This window comes from the organism of the source record quoted next, unplaced genomic scaffold (assembly GCF_019419815.1).
Source record: "Pyrus x bretschneideri cultivar Hongxiangsu unplaced genomic scaffold, Pyrus_bretschneideri_v1 Contig57, whole genome shotgun sequence".
Classification (NCBI taxonomy): Eukaryota; Viridiplantae; Streptophyta; class Magnoliopsida; order Rosales; family Rosaceae; genus Pyrus; species Pyrus x bretschneideri.
In genome coordinates, this window is record NW_025999795.1 from 2,666,513 (window position 1) to 2,684,226 (window position 17,714).

At 37.8% G+C, this 17,714-nt stretch overlaps 2 protein-coding genes across 5 annotated transcripts; one reads left to right on the top strand and one right to left on the bottom strand.

The window, feature by feature from the left end:
- Positions 1-1,801: 1,801 nt before the first annotated feature.
- Positions 1,802-4,901, top strand: LOC103940522. 4 transcript variants are annotated; one of them, XM_048571050.1, is made up of 4 exons: positions 1,802-1,983; positions 3,015-3,235; positions 3,318-3,425; positions 3,901-4,901. In XM_048571050.1, the coding sequence occupies exons 1-4, from the start codon at positions 1,958-1,960 to the stop codon at positions 4,641-4,643; spliced, it is 1,098 nt and encodes a 365-aa protein (XP_048427007.1). In that variant the 5' UTR covers positions 1,802-1,957; the 3' UTR covers positions 4,644-4,901. The 4 variants fall into 4 exon arrangements, with proteins under 4 accessions (XP_048427007.1, XP_048427006.1, XP_009348923.2 ...); XM_048571049.1 differs by having other exon boundaries at positions 1,803-1,983; positions 3,015-3,241; XM_009350648.3 differs by having other exon boundaries at positions 1,816-1,983; positions 3,035-3,241.
- A 117-nt stretch (positions 4,902-5,018) lies between these two features.
- Positions 5,019-8,488, bottom strand: LOC103940523 (mastermind-like protein 2). Its single transcript, XM_009350654.3, has 2 exons — positions 8,016-8,488; positions 5,019-6,076 (listed from the first exon to the last, which is right to left on the bottom strand). Exons 1-2 carry the CDS (start codon positions 8,483-8,485, stop codon positions 5,440-5,442), a joined length of 1,107 nt encoding a protein of 368 aa, XP_009348929.2. The 5' UTR covers positions 8,486-8,488; the 3' UTR covers positions 5,019-5,439.
- Between the last annotated feature and the right edge of the window lie 9,226 nt (positions 8,489-17,714).

The window sequence follows — 17,714 nt, forward strand, 5'->3', positions numbered from 1 at the left end:
AATCATATTCAATCTTAGCCGTTGGATTTAATATATTTAAAAATTAGATAGGTTTGAATCTGGACTATAGGATCAACCAAAAGTCAAATAATTAAAAGTGTCGGACCGAAAAAAAGCCGTTAAGCTCGTTTTGGATGGCCGACATTCTTGTGAGGGGCATGTCCCAATTCCAGCCAACCATCGTGGGTCTCGTGCTTTGGGTGCATCGCCTTTCTGCGATCTCCACTTTTATGGACGTGTGCACGTGCATAAGGTTAGCCAGCCTTTTAACCCTAGCCGGTATTTAGCGTTTTGCCCAAATTTTAGGTTTTAACCCAAACTTATTCTACATCCAACCATTGGAGAATGATTGAGTTAGTTTAAAACCTAGATTTTAAGTGTTAACTCAAGAGTTAGGGTAAATTTCTCTATAGCCTCTCCGAACCCAGAAAGACTGATAACCATTGGTTGCCAACAATTGTCCCAGTTAAAAAAAGATATATTTAATTTTTTACTAATGTCCCTCTATACGTATACATATTAAAAATAAATAACAAACAAACACGAAGTGGAAAAGTCAAAAAGTAAAGTGGGAAGGAGAACGAAGAGAAAGGAGCCCAAGTATGCGAAGATTCATGATGGACCAAGATTGTCTACCCTCCCATTTTTCATTCCCTTCCATCCCCTCATATTTTTCTAGCCATTGATTTCATGTTGAGTTAATTTAATGCTCCAGATTTTGCTACCTCACACATTTTCACTCTCCTTTCTTCCTCTTCGCTTCTACTACTGCATTCACAGACCAAGAAACATTTTTAGCTGCACAACAACAACATCCTCCACCAAGAATGCCATTGAATTACAATTGAGGGCTTATCTTTGTTCTGTGCATGAATGCACCATACATATGGTCCACAACATAATGGAGCATTCCCATATTCACAGTCACCAATTTTCAGAGAAACCCATAAATTCAAACACCAAATTTTTACAAAAGATGGTTTTTTTGATCAATTAAAAAAAAAAAAAAAAATAAACCAGATGGGATTATATGCAAATTTACAGAAAATGAGAAGAACCCAAAATCCAAAGTGCTGGAAAAAATAAGAATTTATGAATTTAATCATCTGAAAGTCATGATTTGGGGATGAACAGATTAGAGAGAACTATATAAAATTGAAATAAACGCTCGGGAACTATGGTGATTGTGAATTGAGAGGCGTAGCCGGTGAAGAAATCAATGGGAGACTGAGAAGAAGAAATCCATGAGACAGAAAGAGATGAGAGGAGAAGGGGTGGTGAGAGAGCCGAGGAGATCCATAATGGGAAGGCGAAACGGGAGAGGGAGAAGAGAGAGAGAGAACAAATCAAACCAAAACAAAACAAATACTGTGGGCTAAGAGGAAAAATGTTTTTTGGTCTGTGTGAATGCAGCATCAGAAGCGAAGAGGAAGAAAGCAGAATGAAAATGTGTGAGGTGTTAAAATCTGGAACATTAAATTAACTCAACATGAAATCAATGGTTAGAAAAATATGAGGGGATGAAAGGGATGAAAAATGAGAGGGCAGACAATCTTGGTCCCATGATGAAAGGGTGACGTGGCATAAAAAACGATGCACTAAAAAAAAAAAATGTAAGAAGTTATGTCCGGGTATCTTTATTGGGAAAATTTGAAATAGATTCAATTTTATAGATTACCTTTTGAAATAAGTTCAATTTTTAGTGACTTTTAACTTTTAAAAAATATCCAATTTTTAGTTACTTTGACTCGTATAAAAAAACCCCTTTTTTATTTTAGAAGTAAATAAGCAAAAAAGCCGCCATTTCAAAACCCTCCTCACCCACAAGTCTGTAGTGTAATGTAACTTGTATTTTGTTTTGTTTCTACAAAGGGAAAGCAAAAAAGGGGAAACAAAAATGGCGGAGTGACTGAGTCAGTTGCTTAAATTCTCAGAAACCCTAATGGCTACACTGTAAATGGACGAACCCAATGACCGAACGAGGTATGCCTTTATTTTCTTTTGCTTCGAATGATAGATTAGACAATAGCAGTCTCTTTCTCTCGTCTGTCGTCTCTGTGTGTGTGTAAATTCGAAATTTTAATCGATATTTTTGGTTAATGTTGGTCGATTTCATTTCAATTTTGAATTGGATTTGTAGGTTTTCGTCCCTGGATAGTTTTCGGGAATTATTTTAATTTGACGTCTTAAACGAATGAGGTTTTGTATTATATTATCAGACCCAGACTGCAAAATTTCTTGTGCATTCTTATTCAAAGGAAAAACTTTCTATTCTCTTCCGAGCTGACATTTGGGCGGGCAACTTGTAATTGCACTGTTGCTTGATTTGGTAGATTGTACTCGTATGAATGTAATATATAATCTTCAGTTTTCATTATATAACTGACAATCGAGGAAGACGCTCCATGTATTTCTGGCAAAATTCAAATTAGCTACATATGACATCGCTACTTTCTGATTTTTCTAAGACATTCCTCACAATCCCACATTCCTACCTGCCATGTGACCATTTACATTCCTTTGTTTCCAATTTTTAAACTGATTAACCATATTGTGGAGGAAAAAATGGAAAATTCTTGAGGCCATCTTTTGCCTAGAAACCATTTAAGGCTTAAACCGTAGTTTTAATGCCCAAATTCCTAAACTTAAAACATCAATTAAGCTTTAGACAATTGCGCTTTGACTTTTGTTAAATTGGCAATCCTTGTGCATTGGACAATCACGTCCTCCAGAATATTCACAAGATGTACCTTGGGAGGAACTTACAGGCAGTGAAATTAACCACGTGTTTGTTGATTTCTACATCCAGTCATTTTAGTAATTCTAAATCTTTCATGTGAAAATCTGTGAGGTTACTGTCTTTTCTCTGTTTCATTTGTCTTGCTTAGTATTCATGCATCAGTGATTGCAATTTTCATGTCAAGATTGATTAACTTCTCTTTCCTGATCCAGTTTTACCTAAGACGATGTCTTTCATATGGATAGCATGGAAATTTGGTATATTCTTGACATAGGTCATTCTTGGATGATTCAGAATTTTTTCCTCCGACACCACTAGCTTTTAAAATGAAACCAAAAACAACTGCTGTTCCTAGAGTTCAGAGATCCAAACCTTTTCAGGGCGATGGACCTAATTGGGTTCTTATTGCTGGTGGTGCCTTGTTAAGTACGTTGTCAATTCGTCTTGGTTACAAGCTAAAGCAAGCGCTTGACACAAAGCCCCAAGAGAATGCTAGTAATGGTTCGAATGTTACTTTAATGTGTATAGCTTTTTCATTACAGTGACTCCTACCTTTTAACATTGTTGTCAATTTCAGGAAGTGGAAAATCCTCTGACCGAAGGAAGTCTGCAGGTTGCTGTGTGCACTCAAACGTTTATTCCTTTAATCAACAAAATGATGGTGGTTGCTTTAATTGCATGTCAGGTATGGAGTACTAAATTCTTGACCTGGAATTTCTGAGGGTCTAAACAAGTAATTTCCATTCAGGATTCAAAATTAGTTTTGGCCAGTTGTTGATTACATTCATTTGCATAGTTCTCCTTTGGGTGTGAAAGGTTATATGATATATCGTGAGATACAACCATATTGAAAAAGAAGACAATGAGAAACTCAGTGTTCAGTTTTTAATGTTGCACCTTAATCAAACTTGGCTTTGTTGAGAATAACAGCAGTTAAACTCTTTTCGAAGAGTGAGGCTGAAGAACTGTATGGAAAGATTTGTTGTCAAACAGCAATCTGTATTTGGATTGATGCTAGTTGAGTTATTTGAATTGCGTTATGTTTGATGCAATTTATTTGCAGCTCTCCCTTATTGTTTTGTGTGCAATAGCTTGATATATTATTTGACAATCCATTATAATAATCTGGTTGTTTCATATATGTAATGGGTTTCAAATAGGAACTGAGGGCATGATGGAGATGAAGTGCCTGCCCAATGACCAGATGCTGGCTGAATCTGATGGAGCCCTGCCTTTAGTCACGGTTCCAGCCCCTGAATTTAACAAGGAGAATGGCATTGTCTGGGCATCTTCTCCTGATCGCCTTGAGTTACCTCCAAAGCCATTCCTCCACTATTCAAACTGCTCAGATTCTCCATGTGTTTCAGAATCTGGGTCCGACATCTTCAGTAAGCGGGAAGTAATACAAAAACTGAGGCAACAACTGAAGAGAAGAGATGACATGATATTAGAGATGCAGGATCAGATTGTAGAGCTGCAGAGTTCACTGAATGCGCAGCTGGCACATTCAACCAATCTACAGTCACAACTTGATTCAGCAAACAGGGACTTTTTTGATTCTGAGAGAGAAATCCAAAGGCTTAGGAAGGCAATTGCTGATCACTGTGTGGGACATGCGAGCCCCAATCACAGATCATCCCATGTCACTATTTGGCAACCTGAAGAAAGAAATGGTCATGTGAATGGATTTCCTGATGGAGAAAGCAACTTCAATGCAACTGAAAGAGGAAGAGGGGACGAAGAGAGGGTTGAGAATCTCAATAGGGAAGTAGGAGAATTGAAGGAGGTAATGGAAGGAAAGGAATACTTGCTACAGAGCTACAAGGAGCAAAAAGCAGAGCTTTCGTTGAAAATCAAAGAGTTGCAGCAGAGACTGAATTCTCAACTCCCCAATATTTTGTAGGAAATTTTTCGTTTTTGTGTATTCTTTTGCTTGTTTTGTGATACGAGGTTTCCTGCTCATAAGCACTCCCTCTCCTTGCCATACCTAGTTTAGCTTAATTTTTTGATGACTGTCTTTGTGCATGTACGCGGGATGAATGAGATTTTGTTGTCTGGAGTGGCAAAAGTTTGGCTGGTGGTGGGAGGGTAAAGAGATGCCTTTCCCGTAAATGTTGTTGTCCTTTCCTACCTCCATTGGTTACTTCTATTTTTGTTGCAATTGCCTGTCCAAACCTTGTTATGACTATAAACCTTGGTCCTGCAAACGAATGGTGAAGTTCAAACTTCAGACCTAGAGAAGAAAATTACGCAATTCCAGATATCTAAATACAAGAAATGATCAAAATAAAGAAAGCTCAATTCTCTCGAAGGACATTCTACGCAATTCCAGATTTCAAAATACAAGAAATGATCAAAATAAAGAAAGCTCAATTCTCTCAAAGGAGAACCTTTTTAATCTAATGTCCATTATTTCCTCTTCTGTGACAGCGTGGAAGGTGCGATCCACTAATATAACTAGGTATAAAAGCTATCCATCTTCCATTGTAACTGCAGTACGTAGCTTCATTGGTCTTTTCCCCTATGAGTGATTCAAATTTTAAAACAAGCATTTCTCCAATTCTCATGCCGCATGAAACACACAACAATTCCATGACAACCGATGCCAATTCATTTGCCATGTAAATGGAACGGGCCTTCCTGTTTATTAACAGCTTCTCTGTCCGTGATCAAGCATGATTTGCCAAGACCTCTATTGGTTAACGAGTGTTCAAATCAAACTCCCCAACTTCACGCCAGCCATCCTGCATGCCCGTGGATCCATTCTCAGTCTCTTCATCATTTAAAAAATCCTCACACGGCTCCTTCTCATCTCTTTGCACATTATTTCCCCATCCATTTATCATCTCTTCTGGGTTAACCCCATGTTCCTGCTCTCTCATGTCAAGCCCAATCGAAACGTCATTGCCTTGAGATCCAAGTGCACTTGGCCTTATTGGGGCCCGAGCTAACATTTCAGCATGTGCTTGTGACTCAACCCGAGCTTGTTCTGCCTGAGCAATTGCTGCCATTCGTAATTTAGCTTCCCGGCCAGCTTTCTCTCTTGAATCAAACTCTGCTTTCAATTCCAGACATGTCCTTTTTTCTTCTTGGCAAAGAGCCTGCTCAATCATAAGTCTCTCTTCGGACCGAAATTCCCCCAAAGCTCGCTTACGGGAAATTATGTTAAAGGCTAGTGCCTGTTTCTCAAATGTTGCTGTAAACTCTGCAACTTTAGCAGATATGTTGTGATCCCACTGCTGAGAGCGAGATGGAATCGTGCCTGTGGTGTCAGAGTCGAGGATTCTGTCATCCTCCTCTGCCTCATAATCTGCCACTACATGATAAGGCAGCAACCTGCCAATTTAAGAGGAGAATAGATATAAGAACGCCACAGAAGTGCCACAAATTCTCAAAAGTTCAAGCATAAGCAATTTAAATAAACACCTGGAAATAAAGCTTACCACTTTCAACCATCATTTGGGAATGATTCAAGTTAGAAGTAGGTACCACCATCTTAAAGATAAAATGGTCTACAACTTTGTCATTATCCTTATTCATAAATATCAACCATGCCAACCGCTAATAAGTGTCAAAAACATATAGGCCAGGTTCGGGGGACACACATCAACACATTTCATACTATTAGATCTGAGCACATTAAATGGTTTAGATGACTCCCAACTCCCCAGAGAAAAGGAGAAAAGAGGGGAAATATAACTATAGGGACAAAAGAGCATATAATCCAGCTGCACTCCCATCCACAACCAACCTCTTTGACTCGAGATGACATTTCATCAACTGCGTGGAGCAGTATGCAGACTAACAAATGAAGAGTAATAAGAAAGTTAATAGTAAATGAACTTAGAGCCCAAGGCAACAAGTAATGATGACTAACTTTGCTTAATCCATCTATTCTATAGGGCGTAATAGCTGTAAAGGGTAATGTTTATATGAAACACAAGATTAAAGGTCTTTATATTCATCTCCTAATATATACTGTTCGGCTACCACAAGATTACACACCCCCCCCCCCCCTTCTTTTTTTCTCTCCTCTCTCCCAGGGTATGACTCTGTTATGAATTATAGGTGCTACTTTAGGACATAATGACACAATGCTAAAAAGAATTTATTGTACAGTAGTTGTGAAATTAAAATGAGTGCGACATCAGTTTAGACACAATCCTAAATAATCAAAAACCCAAACAGAAATGTCCACAAGACTAGATAAACTTGTAATTATTTTGAAGTATCCATTAGCGCTGCTTAGGCATGTTGAATAACCTTCTACATGACTTCAATGGAAGTCATCTTGGTTCCTCATCCATTAGTGATAACATTCTTTTGAACAGAGAGATCGTGGGTTAGACGAGGGGAGGGGAAAGTGAAATTTTTTTTTTTTTTTTAAAGAAAGAAACGATATTTTAAGACAATAAAGTTACACAAGTGGACAAGAAGTGCACAAGAGAAAAAAATAATTAACTGAAAACAAAAATGAACCCCCTTCCCAAGTGGACAAGAACTCCACCCAAAAAAAAAAAAAAACCTCAAAACATAGAGAGAAAACAAAAATGAACCCCCCACAAAAAAAAAAAAAAAACAGTTAAGAAAACTGAAGGAGCTAACTGACAGCAGCTTTCCAATCAAGCCAAATAACTAAAAAGGGCAAAGTTTTTAACATCTGTTGAAACTGAAGCCCATAATGAAGACCAGAAACGAATGTTCTCCCATATGTCCTCTCTGCTGATATCAATATCATAAGGTGCAGAAGATAATATATCTAAGCGAATCTTTTATGGAAAAATAGTAACTCTCTCGTGTCGATAAAAGGTGAAGCACATGAAGTCAATCAAAAAAATCAGAAACTGTAAAACTATGTCCTATTAATTGCAAAGCAGCATGGAATATGTAAAGCAAAGACAGAGAGGGTTTGCTTCAGGGACATGATACTGAAAAACCACACGTACAAAGGGAAAATCAAGTTCAAGGTACTGACACGGACGTAAAATTGATAACAATGTGAGAATGTGTTGCTAGCAGATATCCTGGAATAGGTAATGGGGTGATGTATGAGAGCAAGGATTCTTCCATTACCCAACAAATTAGCAATTGCCTCAACAATATATGTAGTTGGTCTATCAAGGTGTTTGAATTAAGTCGTAATTTTCAATAAAAAAAACCATTTGCAAATTAGGGATAAAGATATCAAGACCTAAATTTGTGTAACAACTACCGAAACGTAAAGGAACCCAATGATTTCAACGAGATAGAAACCCTAATCAGTGAAAAAATTAACCTCTCGCAGGCGTCTTCGAGCGAAGAGAAGGGACGCTTGAAATCGGGATGGCAGACCCGCCAGGCGTCCTGGTACGCCATCTGTAGCTCCGCCTGGTTCCCGGGTCGGATCACCCTCTGCTGCTGCTGCTGCTGTTGGGGCTGTTGGGGCTGCTGCTGCTGCTGTTGGGGCTGTTGGGGCTGCTGCTGCTGCTGCTGGGGGTTGGCAACAGGATTTTGTTGGAGATTAGGAGCGGAATTAGGGTTAGGGTTAGGCTGGAGATTTATGGCTCGGAGTGGGCGCAAATGGGCGTCGATGTTGGAAGGGAAACGGGAAATGGCAGCGGCCTGTTGGGCTTGTTGCTGTTGCCTTTGCATTTGTTGTAAAAGCAATAACTGTTGCTGGTTATGTTGATGGTGCTGCTGCTGCTGTTGCTGTTGTTGCTGCTGTAGCAATAGATGCTGCTGCTGCAATGCCTTCTCCTCTTCCATGCCTAGCCTGGATCTCTTCACCTGCGACTGCGAGGACTGCTTTTTGGCTGATAATATGTCAGTCCACCTTCAGCAGCTCAAGAGATCAATGTTGAGTCCTCTTTCGACGACGCACTCGGCCTCTCAGCCTCGATTCTGCCCTTTCTACCCCACCTCCTTTTATACAGGCTAGGCAAATTTACACAAATGACACTGGACCCTTCAACCCTAAAAAGTTCGAATTTATATTTCATCACTTATGAATCATTCGTTGGATTATATTATCTTATCTCAATTTCATCCGTTGAAATATGTAAATTCCCACTTCGCTCTTTAAAATAATTTGATTTTCACGTACAACACATCAATTTACCTATCGCTAATTAGTAAATTAGTATCATACAATTTAAAAACAAAAAAAAATTTGAAAATTTCACCTACCAGTGCCTATGAATGTTTAATCAATTCAAAATTTTATTCTTATAAAATTTAAAATAATAATTAATTAACGAAATTGCAATAAATTACAAACAAACACAGTCAAATGTTTCATCACATAACAAGGAGCATTTTAAGATTATAAAATTTTGTAATCTGAGTCATAAAGCAAATTTAATGAATTTTTTTTTTGTTTTTTTATCACAAAGTCAACTTTCATTAAAATAAAAACTAGTGCAAGGCCCAAAAAAGACTGGGTAAACAACTACAGGAAAAGTAAAAACCCAAGCAAAATGAGACCAACAATCCAAGATACAATGGGAGGCTCACATAAATTTAGGCCCGAAGGCAGCAAAAAATAGGCAATAAAAAATCCTAATCTCCAGTAGCAAAGACCACATTGCTGCCGCCGTCACGTCTTTGGAGGAAGCCAAACTTCAAACCGAGAAAGTAAACACTAGATCCAATTCTCCTTCACGAGCCCCTGCAAATATATACAAACAAAGTATCATACGGGTAGAGGGTGAGGCTAATGTATGCTGTTTTGGGGGGGGGGGGTGGGGAGTGAAGGAGGGGAGTGGTATTGGTATCTCATTCCTGATTGGAGCCTGCCTATCCAAGTACATGGTGGGGTGGGGATGTAGTATCACAACTAAGGAGGCGGGAGAACAGAAAATTAAAAGACAGATTACAGTAAAAGTAGGCAAAAGATGCTAGATAAGGGGCAAGAAGCCCAAATCTAAGACAAGCTCAGAGAATAGTTGAGATCTAGCCCACGGAAAATTGAGATAAACTCAGAGAGAATCGAGAAAAAAGCAAAAGAAAGAGACTGGAAAAATGAGAGGAATAGATGAATGCAGGGAGGGGGATGGAGCAGAGGAAGTGAGATGGGAGGAAGAGAAGAAAAAGGCAAAGGAGGAAGGAAGGAGGGGATGAGAATGGAAAGAGGAGACTAGAAAAAGGAGAAAGTAGCGGGTTGCCGCCTACCCAAACAAGAGCAAGGGGCGGCGGCTGAAAATTGAAGCCGGAGAACACCTGCAGCCTTGTACCTAACTGGGCTCTCCCTTTCTCTCCCTAGAGCAGTCGTAGAAGCATAAAGATCTTGATGTGGTGGGGATGAAGCTGGTAAAGCCGCGGTCGGGTGTGGAGATGGAGAAGCTGCTCTTGTTGCTGCCTTGGTGGGGATGAGGTTGGTAAAACGTAGAGATCTTTATGTATTTTTCATTTTTCTTATGTAATTAATTCATTTTTAGATATGTTGTTTTATTTTCTTGAGTTTACAGTTTAATGACGGATATTGATTGAGCCCGACATCTTTTACACTACTTGCTAGTTATGATGATAGCATTTTACCATATGATGATTTTTCGGAGACATGTTCACAACCAGGAAGATCGATCTCTCGCTCTTGTTTGAAAATTTCTTACAAACCAAGATTAGTTTGATGACGCTAGATGGTTGCTAATCTATGGTTTCAAATTTTTTTATTCGAATTAATCGTTTCTTTTTCATTCTCAATACTGAATATTTACAACACATCACCAAAATACATGGCTTGATTTCTGCGTTGTTTATTAATCAACTGCACTCAGAAAAAAATTGCACAGATTCTACTGAATGACCTCTGACGGATAATATAAGAGGATAAGTGATACAGAAACAAGACTTCACAAGGTCAGTCAATCATCCTCCTTGAATTCCATACATAGAGAAGCCCAAAACCCTAATTGAAACTTTCAGGATCAGTTCGGTTTCAGATACTGAAGATTTCGAGAATTTCGGTTTGAGCATTTTTCGGTTCAATTTCGGGATGGGATTAGGATGGTTCAGGATGTCGGGCATTTTTTCCACCCCTATATATGCTCCATGGGGGTGCTTCAATTTGGTGTTGACACAGGCAATAACCTCATTTTAGTTAGATTCAAAAACTACCTGCTCGTAGTTTTGCTGCACTTCAAAGTTGAGGGCGTGTACGGCAGTTTTGGCCTCTACTTCAAGGTAGGGGTGGGTTCAAAAACTCGAAAACAAAAAAAAAATCAAACTGAAAAAGGAAAAACTGAACCGAACTAAACCGAATTTTATTAGTTCGGTTTCGGTTTTGAAGGTTTGAAAACCGAACCGAATCCCTTTACACTTTATGAATGTATGCCCATGATGTTTCTTTTGTGAAACTTTGTCAACAAGTTTTAAACTAAGCCTAAGGCTTTTTCAATGAGCATATATGGTTCAATTAGGGAGGATATTCCATTGGTTATAGAATAAAGTTTTGGAAAGCTTTGGAACTTGCAAAAGCTTCTCTATCTGTTTGCTTTTATAATGGATACGGTGATCATTTTTTTTTTTGCAATTGATGATCTTGTATATGTCCAACTAACTTCCCACTTTCTTCATTTTCTTATTATTACTCTACCAATGCAAGCCTATTTTCTAAATTCCATATTAAAAAAAGATCAAGTTTTATATAATAAGAAAAATCGACACCGAACAAAAAAAAAAACAAAAAGATAATCGAACTGAACCCAACCGAAGTTTTAGTTTGGTTTTGATTTTGACAAAAAATCAAATTGAATGAAACCGAACCCACCCCTACTTCAAGGGCAGACCCAACAGTAAAGGATCTGGCCAAGCCCTTAATCGTAATCCTATTAGCATTTCTAACAATTACCCCAAAACCTTCTACCAAGGTGGTAGAAGACCAGGCCACATCAAAATTAATCTTCATGGTGTCACTTGAAAGAGAGCACCTATCAGGTGAAGCGATCCATGATCGGAATTTCACCGCATCAATAATCTAAGCTATCGGGATATCAATCTCCTGTTGGAAATATATTAGAAAATATGAGAAAAACAATATAATTACAATGATAATAATCATAAAGAAATTCACAACATGAATTGTATGTGAGATTAATATAAGCAACTAGAGATAAAGTTAGAAAAACTAACAAACTTGGAGATTTAGGCTTGCATGAATGCAATGTTCTAAAGATAGAATTTCGCCCCTACTCTTATGCTTGTAGTTCAATAGGAGACCATCTCCCAGGATTCAACAATCTATAATCCGAAGTCAAAGCACTTCAATCTTCGAACTTTGACCAACTTTATATATTTCGTACTTTCAAGATACGACTCGAAATTTAACACACCAAACATAAGAGAAACAAAGTGGGAAAACCCTATTTCTCAAGAGTAAAAATTAACTCTAATTTTCTATATCTACAATGCCATGGTTTCATGAGGTATAAAACCGAAGATATTGATTGACGAAGAGATGCATGCGTACATCTTTTAGATGGCACCATTTAATAGGTCCATACTCATTACTCAATGTGACGCCACTTTGTATAAGATGGCACCCACTTCATGACAAATACAGTTTGATACAAACGGTTAAAAACATTTTTCATTCAAGTATTGAATTAAATATTATAAATATTAATATTATTCTATATATATAAAGGGAGGAGGCCAAATAAATGAAGCATTTCAAAATGCCAAGAAAGTCTCTTTGTTTTCTTCACAATTAAAATCCAGAAAAATCGAAAAATGAGGACAAACTGGTAAAAACAAAAAAACTTGTGTTGAAAGAAAAATAAATAAATAAATACGTGCTAAAAAAGACGTACGAGGAACCAGTTGACAGTTTACTTTAGAGCAATTCCACCCCTAAAGACTTTACGCCAGCACCCAGCCCATTTATCCACTCAATGAACAGTGATAGACCCCAATGAACAGTAATAGACCAAATAGAACTCCACCCCTAAAACTAAATAGCCTAGTCAATTTTATTAAATATTATTATTATTTATTATAAAATAATAATTTGATTTATTAAAATATTATCAATTTTATTAAACCCTATTTAATCCACCGTTCCCACTCCCCCTCAACCTCACCATGTTGCGCTGCTCACCAATCAATACTTAATCTCCGACCAAGAACTCAACACCCAGGGCTTCAACCTCCACCGCACGATCACAGAGCTCAACCTGGACCACCTCGACAAGGTGTTTGTGGCCATCGGGTTTTCGAAGCGGGACCTGGACAAGATTTGGACGACACTGGAGCACACGGACTTGCTGCTGTGGATGAAGTACAGGAAGATGAAGCGGCCAGTGGTGTTTGCGAGGTCGATGGGAGACGGCCTCCAGTTCAAACTTCCTTCTGACGCCACATTGGCATCAAATTAGCCGGTCCCAAGGTCTGTCACTTTTGTGCTGGCCTGGAGACCAGCTTGGGCTGGGTGCCAGGCAATCCCGTGGGATAGAGAGACTTCCCTAGGTGTTGGGCCATTTTTTTTGGCTGTGTGCCGGCTTATCCCACCCCCGGTAGAACTGCTCTTAGAGATTCCGACGATCTAGGCTGAGTTTATTGGGAGGTTCAACAGTAACTACCCACACCCCACTAATATTTAGAGATGAATAATCGGAAGGAAATCCATTTTCGTTTTCAGCAAATTAGTGCGTGGTTTCCATTCATTCCAAACAAAAAAGGATTGAAAAAATCAGTCACAAATCTCCTTCTTTGTTGTTGTCGTTCTGGGTTTTGTGCTCTGCATGCAAGGGGCTTTTCAAAATCAAGTACACCACTTTTTGAATTATGTATTTTGTTTATTGCATTGATTTCAAATGGACTTTTGATTAAGACAAATTAGATCAGAGAAGTCTCCTGGCCGTTGCTCCTCCTCCCTTCTCTCTTCCCGATCGCGATATTTAAGTAAGTTTTCCATTTTGTGCAAATCCCTAACCCCAACTTTCCTTACTATTTAGATTTCGATTTCAACTTTTCATTCAACAAAATGCATGCTTTAAGGGTTTCTCAACCTTAATTTAATTATTCTTCATCCATTTTCACCAATTTATGTCACTAATTTGGTCCATCTCTCAAACAGAAAAGGATTGAAAAGGAATTTTGATTTAGACAAATTAAAGCATGTTTATCATCTTAAATAACAATAAGAGGCTCAGTAGGTTACCACATGTTCCTATAAGGCTTTCCCTCAACTGGGTTCTCTTTCTTCCTTTCGTTTCAAGATTCGGTTGAAATGGATAAAAAAACAATGCAGTTACTCAAGGTTCTATTCAGAATCATTGTTAATGCTGTGTTTATTCGTTTTTACAGGAATGAAACTACTCTCTTCCTTTTATTCACACCCACGTTGATAGCATTGATCTTCAATAGTTAAAGGTGAGGTCTCATCTACCTCTAGTCCCTCATCAATAATTTTTTTTGCCATTCCTTTTGTAAATTTATTTTTGTTTGCTCAGTATGACGATTTCAAGGCATGCTTTAGTTTACAATCTTTTTCTCCCTTTTCAGTGTATGTATCAATTTTCAGCACCTTAGTGTGTGGTGAACATTCATTCACATATCCCCTTTTTTATGCGTGCAAGGGGTCATGGGGGGCTTCCAACATCAAGGTACGGCAATTTTTATTTCAATGGATTTTGTTTCCATTAGGTTTTCAAATTATTTGTTTTGGTGCAGCCGGTGGAGATAAATGTGATCTGGTGTTGTGTGGGCGAGACATTGTAGGGTCAGTAGTTTGAAAATTTTCCTTTTATTATATTAAAAACTTGAACTAAACTCTTACTGGGTTTGTGCTTCAAATTTTTGTCTTGCCAAGACTTTCTACTATTTTGACTTCTTTGAATTTCGTTATCTTAACTCTGTTCTCTGAATTTGGTTACGTAAATTGTGCCTAATATTTGATGTGGCCGGTGGCTTTGTATGGCTAGCTAGTGTTATTTGGGGGTGTTTTTAGTTATAATGGGAGACAGGGCACATTAGTTATATCCGTGCTCCTGAATTGATTAGGATTAGGATAGTAGAGTTTTTGCTAATTTATGCGTTTTTATTCTCTGTAGTATTATAATCGTCCTCTGTATATTGGGACTAAATTGAATAATGATGCTTCCTTTTCTTCTCAGTGAAAACACATACCAAGGCAACAAAGCTATGGTGGTGGGATATGAATGTGTGATATAAATTAGTTTGCCAAAGTTCACTGTAAGTAGATTTACATATTTAATTCTCTGGGATATTGTAACTGTATTTTGGTTCATACTGGGGAATAAATTGATTCTAATTACAGCCTTTATGATGGTCACTATCAGTTCTCGCATATATTGGACAATGCAGTTTTGTTCTTTATCAGTAGTAGGGACATACTAAGTCATGATTGTTACAACCTCTGATGAGTCTGACCTTGAACTTTCTTTTTGCTTATTTAGGTGAAGTTTGCAATCCAATACATGCGAAGAGCTATAAAAAAAAATGCAAATTTTGACATAATGAACGTGAACATCATTAAGGTATCCTATCCATAAGTATTTTTTCTATCTGTATCCTCTTAAACTTAGTTTATCTTTATCATTTTCCTCATAACACTACATTAGGGGAGCATCATGATCCTTATTATCATTAAAACAGATGTGTGATACATCTAATGATCCTTATTATCATTAAGACTTAGATCTTATCTAATCATTCTACATTCAAATTCTGGCCAATAACTGGAATCCCCAATCTAAGCAACTCAACATACATGTCTACAAAGAGAATCAAATATGTAGTGAGCTGTATTTTGTGGCATTGTAAGGATAAGATGATATATATGCCTCCGTTTTTCTCGACAGGAAACTGAGATTGTATGATGCGGTTGAAGATGCCAACATAAATGCAACAGAAAGAAGAGGGACAAATAAAGAATAAAGACATTACCTCCCTTTAGTTCTGTTAATTGGTACTTTTCTCCTATTTTTTCATTTTTTTATGGACGAATACATATCCATCATTCCTATGTACAATCAGAATAACTATGTATTTCATGTGTCACCATTCTCTTGGCTTGGAATCTTATTTGGATAGTCCTGCTTCTGTACGAAGTTCTTTCTTATATGATGAATGACTTCCTCGCCTATTTTGTGATTCATTGCACTCTAGAGTTAGGTGTACGAAAACACACAATATTTTTTTCTTTCCACCTCAAGTGACAAATTTAGGTGTGGGGAATTTGAGGAATCAGAATGAAGTGTTATTGGCTAAATGGTTGTGGAGATTCCTAAAGGAACCAAATTCTCTCTGGCACAAGGTGATAAGAAGCAAGTATGGGCTGCAGGATAATGGGTGGAATGCAAATCCTCCATTGCGGGGTTCAAGTCGAAGCCCCTGGAAAGATATTTCGTGTGGTCTCCAATCGTTTCAACAATGTTGCAAGTTTGAGGTGGGCAACGGGGAGAGGGTGAGGTGTTAGGAGGATGGTTGGTTGGAAGGGGGACCGTTGAAAGAACAATATCCTAGATTATTCTTGCTATCGAGAAAGCATAACCAGAACATCGCAAGTTTTGTGGATCTTTCTATCAATTCTTTGAGCTGGAATTTTGATTTCATGAGAAATTTGAACGAGGTGGAGATAGAAGAGGTGGCTAGATTATTACACAAAGTGGAAAATGTTCGCTTGCCTCAATCAAGAGCGGATGACAGAAGGTGGAAACTGGAATTATCAGGATTGTTCACTTGCAAATCCTATCGCTCCTTCTTGAGCAACAATGGGATTGTGCAACATTTTCCACCCTCTTCTCAGATTTGGAAATCAAAAGTTCCTCCGAAGGTCAAGGTTCTTGTGTGGCTAGTGGCTATTGGGAAGCTCAACACTTGTGATCAAATTCAAAGGAGAAGTCCTTTTATTTGCTTCTCTCCCCATTGGTGCAGTTTGTGTAAAGCTAAGGAGGAGAGTGTTAACCACATTTTTCTTCATTGTTCTTACACGATTCAACTGTGGTGGAAATTGTTTCAGGAGGTTAGAGTTAGTTGGGTCATTCCAAAGGGTTGTTTCGAGCTTCTAAGCACCAATTTTGAGGCTCTAGGAATTGGGAGGAAAGCTAAAGCTTTGTGGGGTTGTCTGGTGTTGGCAGTTTTTTGGAACATTTGGTTGGAGCGTAACAAAAGAATTTTTCAGGATTATACTGGTGTGGGGGTAGCAGATCTATGGGGAAGAGTAAGATATTAGGCAGCCCTCTGAGCTTCAGTTTCAAATGATTTTAAGAATTACTCTCTTTCTCACATACTGTGGGATATGTTAGCAGTTGTAAAGTGATTTTGGTTGAGGTTTTCTTACTTGTAATCAGATCCTCTTGAGAGATTTTCTTGTTCTGTTCTTGGTGGATTTCTTATCCACTTCTGTGTATTTCTCTTTTCTTTTTTAATAAACTGTTATAGTTTCTTCTCAAAAAAAAAAAAAAAAAATCAAGCTGTTTTAATGGCCTAACCTAAAATGAATTTGTATTAAATTAAAAGTCAAAATTTGCACGCCACTTAAATTGGCACAAATTCAGCATTTGTAGTTGGCTCTAAGAACCTACTTTGGCCTAATTTTTCAGAAATAACCCGTGTTTTTACAAACCAAAAGCTAAAGGAAGGACATCAAACTCAAACCAATTTTTGGTGCTTCTTAATTTTGACCGCTACCAAACAATCATGTGGTCAAAGGTAGAACATATCAATGAGCATTTCCAAATTGGGACATCATAGAGAATGCTCCCAAATTCCAACAACTGCAAATCCGACAAAAAATTATAATCAAATACCTCCCAAATTACCAACATGCACCTCCCCAAGTCGCATGTTTTTTTTTTTTTTTGAGTAATGCTATTCATACAATATTTTTGTACCACATTTTCATATCATCTTAGGTGACATTTGATGTGGATAGCCACATCATTTGAATTAATCAGAGTTTTAAATTTAGTTCATTATTTAATAAACTAATAATTAAGAAAAACTAATTAATTAAATGATGATTGTGGTATAC